This window comes from Lonchura striata, chromosome 10 (assembly GCF_046129695.1).
Source record: "Lonchura striata isolate bLonStr1 chromosome 10, bLonStr1.mat, whole genome shotgun sequence".
Taxonomy (NCBI): Eukaryota; Metazoa; Chordata; class Aves; order Passeriformes; family Estrildidae; genus Lonchura; species Lonchura striata.
In genome coordinates, this window is record NC_134612.1 from 7,815,884 (window position 1) to 7,832,554 (window position 16,671).

General features: G+C 42.5%; 1 protein-coding gene across 1 annotated transcript in view; it reads right to left on the reverse strand.

The window, feature by feature from the left end:
• SLC25A36 (solute carrier family 25 member 36) overlaps window positions 1-14,830 on the reverse strand; it is a 30,362-nt gene extending 15,532 nt beyond the window's left edge. Inside the window, exons 1-3 of the mRNA XM_021553639.3 lie at window positions 14,679-14,830; window positions 5,503-5,673; window positions 964-1,041 (exon numbers count right to left, since the gene is read on the reverse strand). Of these exons, the coding sequence (XP_021409314.1) occupies window positions 964-1,041; window positions 5,503-5,673; window positions 14,679-14,719 (290 nt within the window). The 5' untranslated portion in view covers window positions 14,720-14,830. The remainder of the gene's footprint in view (window positions 1-963; window positions 1,042-5,502; window positions 5,674-14,678) is intronic.
• Window positions 14,831-16,671: the final 1,841 nt, after the last annotated feature.

The following is a 16,671-nucleotide window of genomic DNA, read 5'->3' on the forward strand; positions in this document are numbered from 1 at the left end:
CGCAGGAGACAGGAATATTTTCTTTTCAAACAAAATAAATAAACAAAAGCAGGGCATTAAGTCAAGGAAAGAATAAAACCTTTGTGGAATATATTCCCTCTGCATAAAGGCTCTTAAACAGAAGGGGGAAAAAAAAAAAAGGACCAGGAAACAACTTCAAGTATTCTCATCCAGGCCTAAAGAATCTATTACTTTTACACAGCTTTGTTTCTATACTCTTCCCATGTATTCTCCTATTTTTGGAATGGACTTCAGCTAACAGTTCTATGTAAGGATAAATTCTAACTCTGGCATAAAGTGCTCTTCTCTCTGCCTGCTAGCACCAGCTGAGGAGCTGGAGTATTTGTGCTGATGCAGAGCAACAGACAACAGCAATAACACTGCCAACTAGATCACATTTACATCCTCGGCCCTACACTGCCCCAGTACCCTTTGGAGCCCAGTCCACTGCTGGATCTGCTTTCTCTGGGACAGCTGGTAAGTCTCTCCTCCTATCCAGTGTCTCACCCTTTCTGAAAGTTCAGAACAGGCTTCCTTCTGCAAGGGAGCACAAGGCTGCGCTTCACCAGAACTCAGGAAGGAAGATCCAGTGTTTTGAGGCTACAGTCACATAATTGCCTCCTGATGAATTAACTGAAAGCTAAGTCCATCTTTGTATTACCCAAGATCCAGACTTGCAGTTTACATGTGCAATTCCTTAAGAATTTTTCTTTTTACCTGGACAAAACATTGCATAAGGAATAGCACACAACAGTAAATACTATTACAAGAGCACACAGGATAGGAAATGCTGAGATACCTCTGGTGTACATATATGTCTCAATTCCTCAGGCAAAAAGTTACGCCAGGAACCAAAGGTTACTTGCTGCTAATTAAGTATTTACAACTGCAGAAGCAAGACTTGTTTCAAGTACACATTAAAGCTCTTAATGTATTTCATTTATTGTGCATGTCTGTATTTACCTGGAAGGAGCAACACCAACTAAATTAGGACCCAGCCCTCTGAACAGAGAACGAGGGCCTTCATTTTGCAAGATCATCCTAGAAAACAAGAAGACAATACTGTAACACTCAGAGCAAAATTAAGGAGTACACTAACCACCAAAATTACATCATGTGGAAAACTTTCATAGTAACTGACAGTAATACAGTGTGGGACACAAAAAAGATGAGTAATTTCCTAGAATTCCTAGCATTAAAAATGACATTATTGCTCAACATACTATGAAAACCATAAACAAAATTCAGAAGTAAGACTTGATCTCAATACAAATTTAACTTATATACAGGAACACATACAGAGTTGTCCAGAGTTATCTGTTAGGAAGTTAAAGAAAGTGTCCTTGAATCAGGGAGAAAATACTAAGCATGGAAATGTTCCCATTCATGTAGATGGTTCAGGAGGCAAAAGCAAAATACTTTATTTTACACTACACTCCTTTCACCACCCTTCAACTCCCAGTGTTTGTAAACTTTTTGAGTGAGAGGGCCAGGGAGCAAAAGGCAGAAGAGGAGAAAGACTTCAGAAGCCCAGTTCCACTCAGTCAGTGCTGTCTGAGAGCCACTCTGGAAGATGTTGCTCTTCTGCCTACGACACCCAGCCAGGGACACCTTTGGCAATTTATTATCTCCTCCTTTCTAAGAGAGACCTCAGCATGGCTCTGCATGTGCTACCCCAGTGTGATTCCACAAGACTCCAACAGGGCAGTTTCATGTCAGGAGTTTTTATCTGTAAGGCTGCTTTACTATTTGTCCTGCCTTTCTCATACCCATACAATGCTGAAATCCACTAAATATTCAACTAGAAGCCCATTCTTAGCTATTTTCTTTAAGACCTGATGATTATTTTGACCATAGCAAAAGAAAGTTGAAAACTTCAATGTGAGAAGTGACCCTTCCTAGAGGCTGGCAGGGATTCCCTCCTATCAGTTCTGAGCTGCTGCCTGTGTGCTCCTAACCAAGCACTGCTGCTGGGCTGTGGAGCCAGTGGTTTTCTGGCTTTTGATTAATTCCAGGGAAGACAATCCTTACCTAGCCATGCAAGGTAATTCACTGATAGTAACAATAGACAGGAGTGTGACTCATGCAGAGTCAAAGCCACAGTAGAGTCCTTACATCTCCTGTGCCATGGCTACTATAATCACAGCTCAGGAAACACTGCTTGGGTGGCAGCAGAGTGTAACCTTGCACATTTGTGGAATTTACAGGAAAGCATGGTACAAGCAGCAAGTTGAGACTTCAAATAAGGCATTATTAGTCCTTTAGTTTTGCAATATGGATCCCATATAGTTGGGGAATTTTGGAAGAGCTGAAGACCTATGCAGCACAGTACCCTGGCACAGTAAAAGATTATGCATGAAAATTCAGTTCTAGTGAAATCAGTCTGCCCCATAATCTAGATGGTAATCACATTAGTATTTTAAAAAGTATGGTAGGACATGGGAGAAAAACAAGGACTACCTGCATCCCATTACTGGAAATTGCTCTAGCAATTACTTTAGAACCAGATTTAAAGTTAAGAATTAACTACATTCCCCGATGCTACAAAACAGAGCCCTGTGCTTACTGATTTAGAAATATTGGCCTATGCACACAAATAGTTCTGGACATTTCTTCTTTAAAGAGCCATGCAGGTTAATGACAAGTCAATTATTCAATAAAGCCTTGTATAAATGGCAATTTTGTTTGGAATTTACTATCAGAACAAACAAGTGAAAGCAATCTATAGCATTAAAGGAGATTCTGAGATTGTTCTGACTTCCTGATTTCAATGGCGCTGATTCACCACTGCTCTGCTGCTAAGTCAAACTCAAAGTTTACCTTTGCTTCCACTAAGCAAAAATAAACCAGTGGTTCTGCAGTTACCACTGCTATTTAGGAATACAGACATTTAATGTGTCTAGCAACATCCCAGCTCTTTGTCCATAACAATCAGCTATCATTTCACTATGTGGGCAGCATCTGCTGCTCCACAGCAGTTAACTGGAATACTTAACACACACTCTAAGACACCTTGGAAATACAAATTATTTGGACCTGTCATCATGAAAGCATTTTTATGCCTTGCAATGCTGAACCTAATTAACAGGATCTGTATCCACTTAAACCACTACTACCACATAATGTCTTACACATGTATATATGCACATATAACTACACCTGTATTCAAAGCAGCAAGAATCTAAGTGTCTTCAAAACTTAGGAATGAAGTTTATCAGGTCTATTTGCTTCTTTTGGATCTACAGTCCCAGAATTTGACAGAGCAGCAAAGAGTTAGAGCGGTTGCAATAGACAGGATTATACTGGAGATAGTTACTGATGCTCTTTTGCATTCAGACACCAGCTGGAAGAGTGCCAGAGGTGCACTGAGAATAAGACACAAACTTTTTGCACTAAAGAGCAGATGCCAGGGCCTGCATTTGTTTATTGAAAGTCATTAAGGGCAAATCCCTGGTTGGAAGAGTAGGATAAGTGCTCCATACAACCTCAACCGACTTTCTTATGTCACATGGATGGAGAGCCTGAGCTGGGAGGCTGGTGAAATTTCCATTACAAGACCTCAGGTTTAAATTGTGCAACATGAATGATGAGAAAATGTAATATGATATGCAACACAGATATTTAAGAAAAAATAATTTGCTTTTGTTGCCAGCGAATAGAGTCACCTGTTTTTGAGTTTGTTTCCTGACAGAGATGCCTTTCAAGTCACCTCCACTGATGCTTAAGATGCAGAAGTGATTCTACAGCAGTCAGTTCACTGAAATTCTGACATAATTTGCCTGAATCACTCTGCTTTTAGACTGTGTAATGTGAGTCTTGAGCACTGCACCAAATTTGCTATGACACAGCCAAAGCCTGGCAACTATGAGTAAAAAAATATCTAATGACAGTAAGGGCATGACAGTGACAAAGGAACACAGTTTTATTTCCCCATAAACAGCCCTAGTCCCTTAACCAAGAGTAATTATGCCCTGCACATATGTATTTTTATTATCACAGTCCACTGCCATGTCATCTGGGATTTTTCATATTTACTGTATTTAAAGAACTTGAAACCCAGGCTTTGCATCTCAGCCCTGTGATAATGACCTAAAAGAAAACACATCTAAGCAAAGAACAAAAGCAGCAGAAGAGATACATTCTTGTATTACAGATAAACAAGACATGTAAGAAGGCAATTGTTAAAGACAGCCTAACAAACAAACAAACCCTACCAATGAAGTTCATCATAAGCTACCTCTACCTCAGTCTGAATTTGCTTCCTGGGAATACAAAGCTATTTTCAGTTTTGTGGATGCATTTAAAGCATAGCAGGCTTCTAGCAGAGAAGCATTACAAAAACACATCTATTCAACCTGCTATTCATTAATATACATTTCTAAACAGAAAATAAATTCATAACCAAACACTCAGAAAGAAGCTGAAGCCCTCTACTTCCATCAAGAAAAACCACTAAGCCAAGCAGATCTCCTTGCTGGTCACAATCCAAGCCTTTCCTTTCCACATACCTTTTCCCAACACGTTCACTCCTCAAACCCTGAAAAAGGAGCCATGAAAAAGGCTCTGAACCCAAACTTTCATGAAAAGAATGATCTTCCATTCAAGGAGCTATTTGGTTACAAGCTCCATTTAAGCAAATCCTACACCCTAACCAGATTAAGTTTAAACTCTACACTTCAACTACCAGAAAGGGCTCTCTACAAACTACTTCTTGCTAATTAAGAACAGAAGATAGAAGTTGTCAAGACTCAACCAACTTTCTAATGCAAGAAGCAGCAGTTCTCTCCTGTAGGAAATATCCCTTCATCCCCAAATAATGAAGGTACCTCCCCCTCTGCTGAACTGGCTAGCTTGAGTCCCCAGGGAAAAGTGAACCCTTCCTATGGGCCATACAAGCTGTTTAACTGTAGCCTTACAACATTCCTGCTGGCTCCTGAACTACACAAGCACTGCAAACAAGGAGATGAGAGGCAGCCCCCATTCAGTGAGGCACTACACAAACAACACAGATCACTGCAAAAGCCAGCCTTAGCTATTTCTTACTAGCTCTAAAAGAATGTTACAAGTCACACATACACCAGAAGATAATCAAAGGCAAAAACTGTGTGGATGCTGAAAGTTGAAAGAGACTAACAAACTGAGTTAATTTTAATTGCCTCCATATTCAATAACTTCTATGATTTGGACACAAAACAGTTTGAAAAAGTCTTATACTAATGTTTTTTCAGGATGAAAATGGGAGTCTGGCACTTAAGTGTTAGTGAATTTTGGGGATGCAGTTTGGAGATGTGAGCTGTAAAGGTACACATGCTCTGGCTACTTCAACATGCAAACTCAAGCATGAAGGACATTCAAAGAATCAGAAACGCAGTTAAAAGGCAAAATATGGAAAGTCACCTCCTGGCAGCATCATGACAGACATAAAAGTCTGAATCTTTTATACAGATTTTGATCTCCTCCCTCCCCAAAATGAACCCAAACCCTTGTGCCAGGTACACTCACTTCAGACAGTGGAGAGGTCCAGGAGAAATTCTGGTTACTCGGTTGACAGCAGCACCATTCAGAGTGTTGAGATGAACTTCAGAGATGTACAGAGTCACAGAGGAGGACTGCAGTCGTGTTTTTACAACTTCCAGTGGACATGTCAGAATTGCACCAACAGTACCTCCACAGCTGCAAAGACAAACAGCATCATCATGTTTTTAAGAGAAAAAGAAACTGACATTCACATAGAATTGGTAAGAACCAATAGGAACATGTGTTGAAATTACAGTTATTTGCCCTTGAAGGCAAGCAAGATGCCAAGTCAGTTTGCAAACCCCAGAACTTGAAGTGAAAATTTAAACAGACAAAACATAGTGAAGGTGCATAGTACACACTGTTCAAATCAGTTCTGGAAAGTAGCTCAGTAGCTTCAATGTTTAACTTCTTATGGTAAATTTTACCTTTTTTTTTTTTAATGTTTAGTGTGCTCCTGACCACAAAAAAAGTGCCAAAAACTCTTAAAGGCAGAAAAGATTTATGCACTATGCACATAGGACTATGTGTAAAAACTGGTAAAATCTGTGGTGTTGTAAATTAGTAACATCTTCAAAAGCCCGACTGTGTTTTGGTCACTGTACCATGAAAACAGTGATTGTCCAAGTGCTTCCCAAGCCCTGCCCACTTCAGCAAGGCAGAGCAAGTATTGTAGAGGAGAAACTGCAAAGCCAGAAGAGCTCATGTGCCTGAGCAGGTAAAGACTTGCTGGATTTGCTTCAGTCTGTCCCTCATTGCCGAGAGCGAACCAAGGCAAGCCACGCACAGCTTGTGCCGACAGCAGCTGCTGCCCTTGCGCTCAACCACAGCGCAGCCAGAACACACTGCCCTGCCCAGCTCTGCTCAGAGCCTTCCTGGGCTTCTCCAGAACTCAGCCTAGCTCTGCAACTACCTTGGAGGGAAAAAGAGCAAATCCACAAATTCTGAGTTCCAAGACAGTCTCTTGATTCCCTTCAGAGATCAGTACTCTTAACATTGCTAAATACTCTTCTTAAAACTCTGGCCAGGACACTACCTATCTCCTTTAAAAAGGCAAAACAATCCAACCCGAAGAAGCAAACCTACATTCCAGTTCAAGTATTAATGCTAATACAGCTCAGTTTGAAATCCACTAACACATAAATACAATTTGTACTAAAGTCAAAAGGCCCATATTTGCTTCCTGTAATAAATATATATACTAACATATACATAACTAGAAGAATTGCTTGATTATGACAAGATAGTTATCAGCTATTTTTTTCCTAACACAAGAAGCTCAAACACCCCCAAACTCTTTAATAAGCTATAAGCCGGTTCAAGAAATTTTAAAATGTTTTCCAAAATGAAAAATAGTTGAGTCCAAATTAGGAGTAATAGTTAAGACTCAAGATATCCTATATATTTTTACAGGAGGGTAATCTGGCGACTCTTCTACCACAGAAAACACCAAAAATACAGCACTGCATCCGTTTGTGAACTGAGAGTAGAGCTGCCAAGTAGAAGCTTGATGTTCACTGAACACTCCATTTAAACCTAGTGACCTAGAGGTATCCTATTACTAAGCCTAAAGGCATCCTGCCCATCCCTAGCTCCAACATTCGACTGAAATCTATTCTCTTTCAAGGTTTGAGGAAAGATAATTGAATTTCTTTGCAAGTCTGGAAAAAAGTGTTATCACAGGAAGATGAAAGACAGTTTTTCAGTGTGTGCTGCACACATACAGTTACAGCCTGACACAGACATTAGAGCAGCCTGCTCTGCATAAGCAATTCACTTACTTCTAACAGTAAGCTACAAATAGACTTATTTTAAAATTATAAGTTGTAGAAAGAGAGTAGATATGCTAGTATTTATTTTAGCCAGGGCTGGAAACAGTAAGAGCCTGTAATGTGAATGTTCAAGACAGCAACAGCACATGAGAAGCACAGGTAGGTCAGCTCTCAAAACAATTTGACCTGAAGCTCTAAAGTTCTGAGACAGACAGAAAGCTGTCTGTGTTTCCTGCAGTTCAAGCCAGACCCCACTCCATGGTAACATGCCTGTACAGGCAATGAAGGAAGTTGGCTTTAGAGTTTACTTCCTTTCCTGCAACCAGCTTACTCTCTTGAAAGCTTTTCTGCATTTGATTTTAGACAGGTTACACAAGAACTTATTTTCAAGCAACAGTAATCACAAGAGCAACCACAAGGTATGATTTATTTTAATTAGCTAAATGCCATGGAAGTAGCAAAAAAACTTGACCTGCATTCTTGAATAGGGCTTGGAGTTTGGAGCCCTTAATTGACCCCCTCTAACCACTCCCCCTCCCGCTACATCAGAGCAGAAAAAGTATCTGAAGTTGAAGATTAACACTGACCTGGAGACCTGGAGCTCGTGCCCTGCATGCTCCCCTGCACCACACCCAAATCACAAGCGATGCCTGACGGCAGCACTTCCAGCAGAATCCAGGGTGGATGGGCAGCCAGCCTCCACTCAGCAGTGGATTACTGGGGAAGAGGGCTCATACCCAGCTACTCTGTGCTTGCTGGTCTTGTCACTGGTCAGGGACAGCCAGCATCACACTCACATGCATCCCGAAGAAGCAGCAGAGTCACCGGCCTCCCTTTAAGAGCCTTTTCCTGCACCACATTCTGCCATTCAAGTAATTTCAAATAATCAGCACCCTTGGCAGTTTCTTGGTGTTGTGTTTCTTTGGTTAGGCTTTTCTTAAACAATTAAAGATGTCTCCACTGAACCCAATAATATTTTCCACTAAGTGGAATTTGATGAATTAAACTTCTTCTCAGTCCCCGATCTTCAAGATTGCTCAAATTTCTTCTTGCAGCTGAAGAAAGCAAAGAAGTTTTACAGTGCTGTGTGGTTCTGTAATGTGAGTCTTGGCAAAATCCCCAATTTCTACTTCTGTCAAAGTAACAGATCACTTTCCCAGCCTTCAAAAAGCCCTATATAACAGAGACAACATCTGAAACTGAAGGAGTGAAAGAAGTGTCTTGATATGTTGAGGAACCAGGACTTTCTCAAGGGTCACAAGATCCACTGAGTTTTAATTAAACTTCTAAACAAAGGCATATCCAGTAACTATCCTGACTTGTCTACTTCACTTGACCTTTAAAATAAACACCCCAAGGCTTGACAAAAATCTGTTTATGAAAAACTGTCAATAAACAGAGCTTGTGGGTAAACAAAGAAGAGAAACAATTAAAAATATGCACTCTGTACAAATAAGCAACTTCTAAGAAGCACAGCAGCTGTTCTGTCACAGCATCAAGGACAGTGTATTTTACTTAGAAATGTATTTCCAGCCTTGCTTATTTAACACACTACTGGGAATACCACCAGAGACAGCAACGTTTTTGTGCTTGAGTCCTGGCAGGTCAAAAACAGCCAGCCACCAGCTCCAGCCTACAACAAGTGCTCTATAAATTGCCAGCAGATTGCTGCCACCTTTCCTGCTCCCCTCCTACTGGTTCAAATTAAGGGGAAGACTTTTAGTTTGTGGTTTAACACAAATTAGGAATTAGAACACTTCAGAAAAACATTTCTTAACAGTTTGAAAAATAGGAGTTTTCTTCTCAAAAATGCAGGTGTGATTCTGTAAACTACTTCAGAAATTACTACCACCTAAAACCACTCTGGGCTTGAGTTTCTCCAGTCATGCATGCACCAGGCCCCAACAAGTGTGACTTGTAGGAACATTTACTAATGTGTAACTTTTTCCCCAGGATTAGATGAATTTCACCTGCTAGAATAAGTAGGTGAACACACTCCTGCTGACACAGTATAAATGGGAAGTGAAGAATGGCAAATCCTGAGACATTCCTATGTCTGAATGCTTACTGCAGTTTCCAGTGAATGCTATTCAGAAGACCACTTGCCCATCGTCTCTATCCTAAATGTGATATTTGCCTCTAATCATTGTGTACTACAAGCCTTCTTCAGCTTTAGCACGTGAGTATTAAACAAGCTTGCAAAGCTGACTTTCAGCAAAAGTACCTTGATCATAAAAGGGCATGAGAATCCACCTGTAGGTTCCAAGTAATTTGAAAGACAGAAAAGCAGAGATCAGTAGGTAAATTCACAAAATTATACACATAGGTTAAAAAAGGAAGACTAAAATCCCACTATTAATACAGTCAAGCTAGACAATTAAAATTTCAACTTGAGACTTCTGGTACAATTTAAGAGACGTCACACTCAGTGGAACAAGAGACATGGACATCACAAGATGTAGTTATGTGCAGGATCACAACAAACCTAAAAGAAAAACAATCAAACTAAGAACAGTCGTCTACTTGACATTTCTTGGACTGAAGAGTCTAGGAAGATGGCAATGGTCTCCTAAACTAAGAACATTGCTCCTCTAAAAAGCATATATTGGAAAGGAAAAAAAAGCGCAACAAAAGAAGCCCCAGCTACCCACAAAACATTTAATTTGATCCGAACTGGTTTTTTAGAAGACCATCATCTCACTGGTTCAACAGAAATAAGCCTGGAACTACTGGGCTTTAAATTCTGCTAAATGTTCAACAGGTACAGCTCTGACAACCATGTTCCTCAGACACACCTGCATTATTTGTGCGACACCCCAAGGAAAAAAATACATGCTTCAAAAACCTAAACCTGTTTGGCACTCGGATCCCAGGTTCTTCCAGACATAAGAGGAAATAAGAGGAATTAAGAGGAAAACTTCCCTCTTATTATTGCAAGGTTAAGGTATCTGCTAAGGAGCCACTGCCCTTGTCCAGAGCAGTTGAGCATCTTCTACTGGGACCTTTCAGCCCTGCAAGTACCAACAGAGACAGCTCCAGCATGGATGAGGGTCTCAAATTCAGCCACTGGACTGTCCAGAAATGCTCTAAGGCAGACTGATATTCCAAATGCCAGTGTAGCCTGACTTTGAATTAACACTTTCAGTGCACATTTTTTTAATTCCTTGAGATAATGGTGTATTTTATGAAATAAAAGCCATGGTTGCCTAGTGCTAGTTTCAGATTCACCTTTCACAGTACGTTTGTAACCACAGCCTCAAAGACTTAAAGATAAATCTTGACCTTGATCTTTGGTCTACATTAATTAATGTATTTTACCAGCTACTTATCTTTCCTGTACAAAAATGAAAGTTCCATACAAACACTGGCTCTCAAATAAAACAGCATGTAAACTGAGCTCAAAATTCTGTCAAAAAAAATAAATCCAAGCCATTTACAAACAGAACAGAACTTTCTCCTCTCTTCATCAGTTACTGCAAATTCAGGTCCCGAGTCTATCAGTAGTTTTATGCAGGTCTTACAACCAGAGTAACTTTCACATTAACAAAGTTGCAGCTTTGGATATTACATTTATATTATCAGTCTTCAGAGAATAGAGAAGGGCTTTAGCAAGTACAGCTTTCAGAAACAGCATTCATTAATCCCAAATTTTCAGTTTTTCCCTGTATAATACTGTTCAACTAGAGTACTAGCAGCCACAAATCCTTAATCACTCTACTCACCAATAGAGTTCCAGTCTTTGTTGGAACTTAAAGTGCAAGTTAAGCTCACATCCATGAACTACAAATACTAATCAAACTCGTGATGTCTAATGAACAGTGTAAAAGTAAAATCCCCCAATGTGCCGCCACATAGAAACTCACAAGTGAAAACAGGAAAAACACCACCAGGGGATCAAGCATCACTGGGTTCCATTACCCAAAACAAACATCAAAATGAACAGTGTAGCTTTTATCAAGAGATGGGTAAATCAATATTTACAATAACATTTGTATTAAGCAAAAACAGCTCAAAGCATCTAGAAAGAAATGAGAGAAGTACCAGGGGCATAGTTTCTCAAGTACTGACAGCAATTTTCACGCAATTTAGTAATAACCCCATGGAGCAAACCCCAAGCTTTAAACAAACACTGCCTTATTTCACACAAAACTGGATCTGAATATAAAGATAATCTCAAGTTTGGACAGAAAAGCACTAAACTCCTTCTCACTTGTTCTGAAATACATCCACGGTTATGCCACAAATGTGTTTTAGGGCAGAGAGGAGCTGAGTGCTTGGCTACTCAGTTATGGCTCAAGGGGCTCCTTTCTGAAAAAGCCCCCATCATCACAATACCTGCTACACATTATTAACAACCTTCTGAAATCAGAAATCTCTTACCTTTACTTCATACATTTCAGCAGTACCTTTCTGATCTTGCTGAGAACTCAAACACTTAGGTTAAATACATTTCCTGCACCTTCACCGTTTTAGCCACCGTAGGGATTTGCTAAGAGCCTCAGACAGAGTATGATTACATTACAGACCAACTGAGACACTTCTATGATCAAGATAAATAAAGAAGCTCCTCCCTCTACTTCCTCACACATTAAATTAGAAAACAGCCAAATTTCTGCAGGAAATGCCAAGAGTGAAACAAAGAAGCAAACCTGAGACTATCCAAGTGTGAAGTCAGAAAAGCAGCTGTCCACCTCCTAACCCAAACCCCTCCTTCTGCTGAGGAAACAACATGCACACAAATTCACTGCTCTGATTGAAGTTTATATGATACGCAATTACTGTCATAAGCTTTCTGGTAATGAAGAATAAATAATGAAAATCTGAACAGTATTTTTGTAGCCAACACCTGAATTTTCACTCTATGGTTGCAAGGCAGTATATGCAAAACATATTAATATTTCCTATAAAGCAAAACACTAAGGTTTTCTACTACTTTTTAAAATGAGTCTAACAGCCATAACTTACTACTTGTATTAAAAATGTTGATCTACATCCTACATTTCAATTACATGACTTTTTAATTTAAGAATTAAGAATGTTCAACTGCATCCTTGGTTTAGAGTAAAAGCACCTGAGTTTCTACTACCAACATAATGTCTATAGTGACAACAGCTATTTGACTAAGTGGGGGGTAAAAGAGAAGATATACAAAAAACTCCATACAGCCTAGGCAGCTACAGAGACATCCCAGGATAGTCCTCTTTATATTACTAAACAGCAATGTCATCTGTCAAAGTTTCATTACAGAAAGCAAGAACTGAAGAATGCACTTGAATATTTAAAAAAAAAAGAGAAAAAAAGCACCAGCAGATAGAGATAGTCATGTTGTTTCCATAGAGGTTCTGATGCAATTTAGGGCAAACAAAGCTACAAAGCTTCTTTCCTTTTAAGTTTCACTGAAAACTAAAGATCACTCAGGTGATCTGCAGTGCACTACACTTGCAAAGTCATGAGATAACCCCAGTAAACTTCTCTACTGCAAAATGTGACCAAATACACAGTGTTAACTTGGCTGAACTAAGGTTATAGGAAATGTGTGGCTCATACTCAGCCTCTTCCTCACAGCACAACCCCTGACCCAGTTGGCCAGCACATACCCATCGACCAGACTGCTCAGCAATAAATAAGAACGAGCAAACTGAGCAATTCTCATCTGCTCTCAAGTTTCATGTTCATAAACCTGTTTCTGACATAACAATAGAGCAGCACAGTTGTGCTCAGTAACCTCCCCTGTGCAGAGCTGTCAAGCTGAAGGTCTATAATCAGGGACCACTCTCAGAATCCTTAGGAACCTCTGCAGGTCATATTGGCTGGTGTTCCTGCCAAGCTAAGGTCACCTGGAGTAGGTAACACAGGAATATGTCCAGGTGGGTTTGGAATATCTCCAGAGAAGGAAACCCCACAACCACCCTGGGCAGCCTGTTCCAGTACTCTGTCACCCTCTGCCACCCAATATAAATAAGTTCTTGCTCATGTTGAGGTGAAACTTCTTGTGTTTTAGTTTATGGTCTCTTGTCATTGTCTTGTTGCTGGGCATCACTGAAAAAAGCCTGGCACCACTCTCTTGGCACCTCTTGGAGATATTAATATGCATTAATAATATCCCCTCTCAGTCTCTTCTCCAGACTGAACCAGAAAACAAGCCCAACTCCCCCAGTCTGTTCTCATAACACTGACAGATGCTCCAGACTCCTCCTCATATTTGTACCCCTCTACTGGACTCTCTTCAGCAGCTCCTGATCTTTCTTGAGCTCCTGCTGTTGTTTTTCTAAATGCTTACAAGGATGCAAAATCTGCAGAAAACAGTACACACTACTACATCTTGGGCCTCCTGCTGCATAACCACTCTCCTCTTAAACAGGGTGCAAGAAATCAAGGGGACGATAAAGCTCCCACACAGGAACTAGATCAGGTGTACAATACTTCAAAGTGTGCCAGAAGCAGAGAAAGTACTGTCAAGCATCCAAGTCACTCAGACTTGCTCAGAATCAATACACTATTCTTCTACCTCAAACACCTCAGGCCAGAAGCAGCAAGCTAATTTTTGTCCACGAGGACCACAAAAGGAAAGCACAGCTTCAAGCTCTCTCATGGGATGCAAGGTGTGTCCTCTATCACTTCTCTACAGTCATGCTCACTACCCAAATACACTATTACAACCAAGCCCAGCAGGGCCGCCAGCTTTCCCTTTTAAGCTGGGTGCCCTTCTTCCCTCCCTGCCCCTGGAAGAACCACAGGCTTCAGAAATACAGCCCAAACATTCTGAAACCTAAAAACATACATTATGAAACTTCATTAATAGCTGTGAAGGCACAAAAGTTACCTCAAACCTAACTAAGGCTAAACCCTTTTATTTCTGAGTGCATTCTTCCCTCCCATTTCTTCTGCCTTTGTGGCTGGGGAGCTGCGTGTGCCCACGCCGCAGCAGGAAGCGCAGCACGCATGGCGCGGACACAGCGGCCCCGGCCGAGCGTGCCCGGCGGGCACTGCCCGCCCGCCAGGCCAGTCCCGGCAGCCTCCCGGCAGCGGGGAGCCCAGGCACGGCGGGCCCGGCGCGCATCCCCACCAAAACAGATAAGGGCCAAACCCGAGGGGTGCTTTTACGGGAAGCCTCCACCCCCGCCTCCCCACGGGCCCGCGCTCCACCCGTGACACAACGCAACACGCGGGGCCGGGCCCGAGGCAGCTGCGGGCCCGGAAAGGCCTCGGGGCACGGGGCGGGAGGCAGAGCGCGGCCCCTCCCTGCTCCCCGCGGCCCCTCGGGCACGGAGCAGCGGGGCAGCCCCACCGAGATGTCCCCAGGCAGCCGTTCCAGGCCGCCCCGCGGCGGGCACGGGAGCGGGGCCAGACCCGGACAAGTGCAGGAGCAGCTCCCGGGGCTTCACCTACCCGCCGGCGAAGAGATGCACTAGGGTGTCTCTTTGGCTCATCCTCGTCGCCTGCACCCGGGCGGGAGGAAGGAGGTGCCGGGCGCTTCCGCCCCACACTTACGGCGCCGCTCCCGGCAGGGCTCGGCATAAATAGGGGCGGGCCGGCTCCGCCTCCCGCCGCCGGCGCGGCTCCGCAGGCACACGGGCCGTGAGGGAAGCGGGGCCGAGCCCGCCCCCGGCCGCAGCCGCTGCAGCGCCCAAAGTGCGTGGCTATGAATATGCAGATATGAATATTCATGACCCGGAGGCACAGGCTGCTATTGGCTGCGGCGGCGCAACGTCAGCGCAGACACGGGGCCCACCTCGTGAATATGCAACGAGCCTCCCAGCCCACAGTCAAGCAGAGGCCGCCGTTGGCTGCGGCGTCTGACGTCGCGCGCGCGCTGCCTCATAGTGTGGGGCGGCGGCGGGGCGGGAGCCCCGTGAGGCGGCGGCGCCATCCCCGTACTGCCCCGGTGTTCCGTGCTGCCCCGGTGTTCCGTGCTGCTCCCGGTGCTCCGGGATGACCCTGCCTGAGCACGGAGGCAGAACCACAGAACCAGATGCGCCCTATGGTCCTTTCCAACCTGACCCCTTCTGTTGCACCCGCAGCTGCTGGGGCTGAGAAGGTGACAACCAGCAAGTGCAGAAAATGTGGGGAAAAGGGTATGAAAAACAGCCCCAGTGTCCTCAGCACCCCAGAACAGCAGCATTACTGAGGTGTGGGGAGGCCTTAGTTTTTGTTTGTTCTTAGTCTTGAATTCTGGGTCATCCCCTCAGCTACTGCAGTTATCCCATGTCCTCAAAGAGGCACCCAAACACCCTTGGCTGCTCCTTGGGTGTTCCTGGAGGGAGGATCCCGGCCCACTGAGTGGCTTTCACCTTGGTTTTCCTCAAAAATTTAGGGATTAAGTGATGCCTATATAACTTAGATCAAAGTTACAAGGTGCTTATATAGCTTGAGTTATAAGATACCAATGTAACCTAAATCATGACTTTTTATATATCAATATAACCCAATATATCTATGTAACCTGATATCAATATAACCTAAATAATGTCTTTTTATATGTCAATATAACCTGATACCTGTATAACCTGACTCAGCTCTTTATACCTATGTAACCTGAAAACACAACTTTTTGTACAATACAATGGTTAATATATGGTTCACTACTTGCTTAATGCTGATTAGACAAAAAAAGAAAAAAACCTTGCCAAGTGGATAGCTTTAGAGATAGAGAAGTATAGTGCTAATGAAAAATTGATAAGTGCAAATCCAGTTAGCCACAAATCAAAGAATTTAGGCTGGTTAAGACCAAAGACAGACCAAAGAACACTGTAACTGCACATGCTCCAAGGGCAAAGTTGAAAAATTCAGATGAGAAGAAGACCCTGGAAGCCTTTCATCAAAGACCCCTGACGACCCCTGAATTGGGGAGGTGAAAGTGCAGTGCAAAAGAACTGCCTAATAACCATGAGATCATACAAGGTAAATTAGTTCTGGTGTCTATGTGATAATGTTACAGTGGCATAGGATTCCCCTAAAGAGATATAGAGGGGTTAAAGTCCCTGAAAAAAAAGGCTGGAATCCCTGAAAGAAATGCAAAGGGGTTAGAATCCCCAAAAGAGTCTGATGAGTTCTACTATTGGTTTTGGTCTTGGAATTTTGAGTTTGATTGTTGTACATGTTGTTTTGTGTATTTTGTAAAAAGTTGGTGCTTCTTTTCTGTGTGTGTGCTAACAACTGTTACAGCCTGCTGTGTGTCTGCCAACAGCTCTCGCTGTCTGTGTTGGTGCCTTTACAGCTGTTACTGTTTGAATTTTTGCCAGAAATTTTTACAGTTTGTTTTACTAACAATTTTAATCCACGTCCCATGCTGCTCCAACACCCTGTTTCATTCCTTCCATTTATAAGACCCCAATTCCTTGTTTCATATGTAGAATACTGTGTTGGTTTAGTGTCCTGTGGT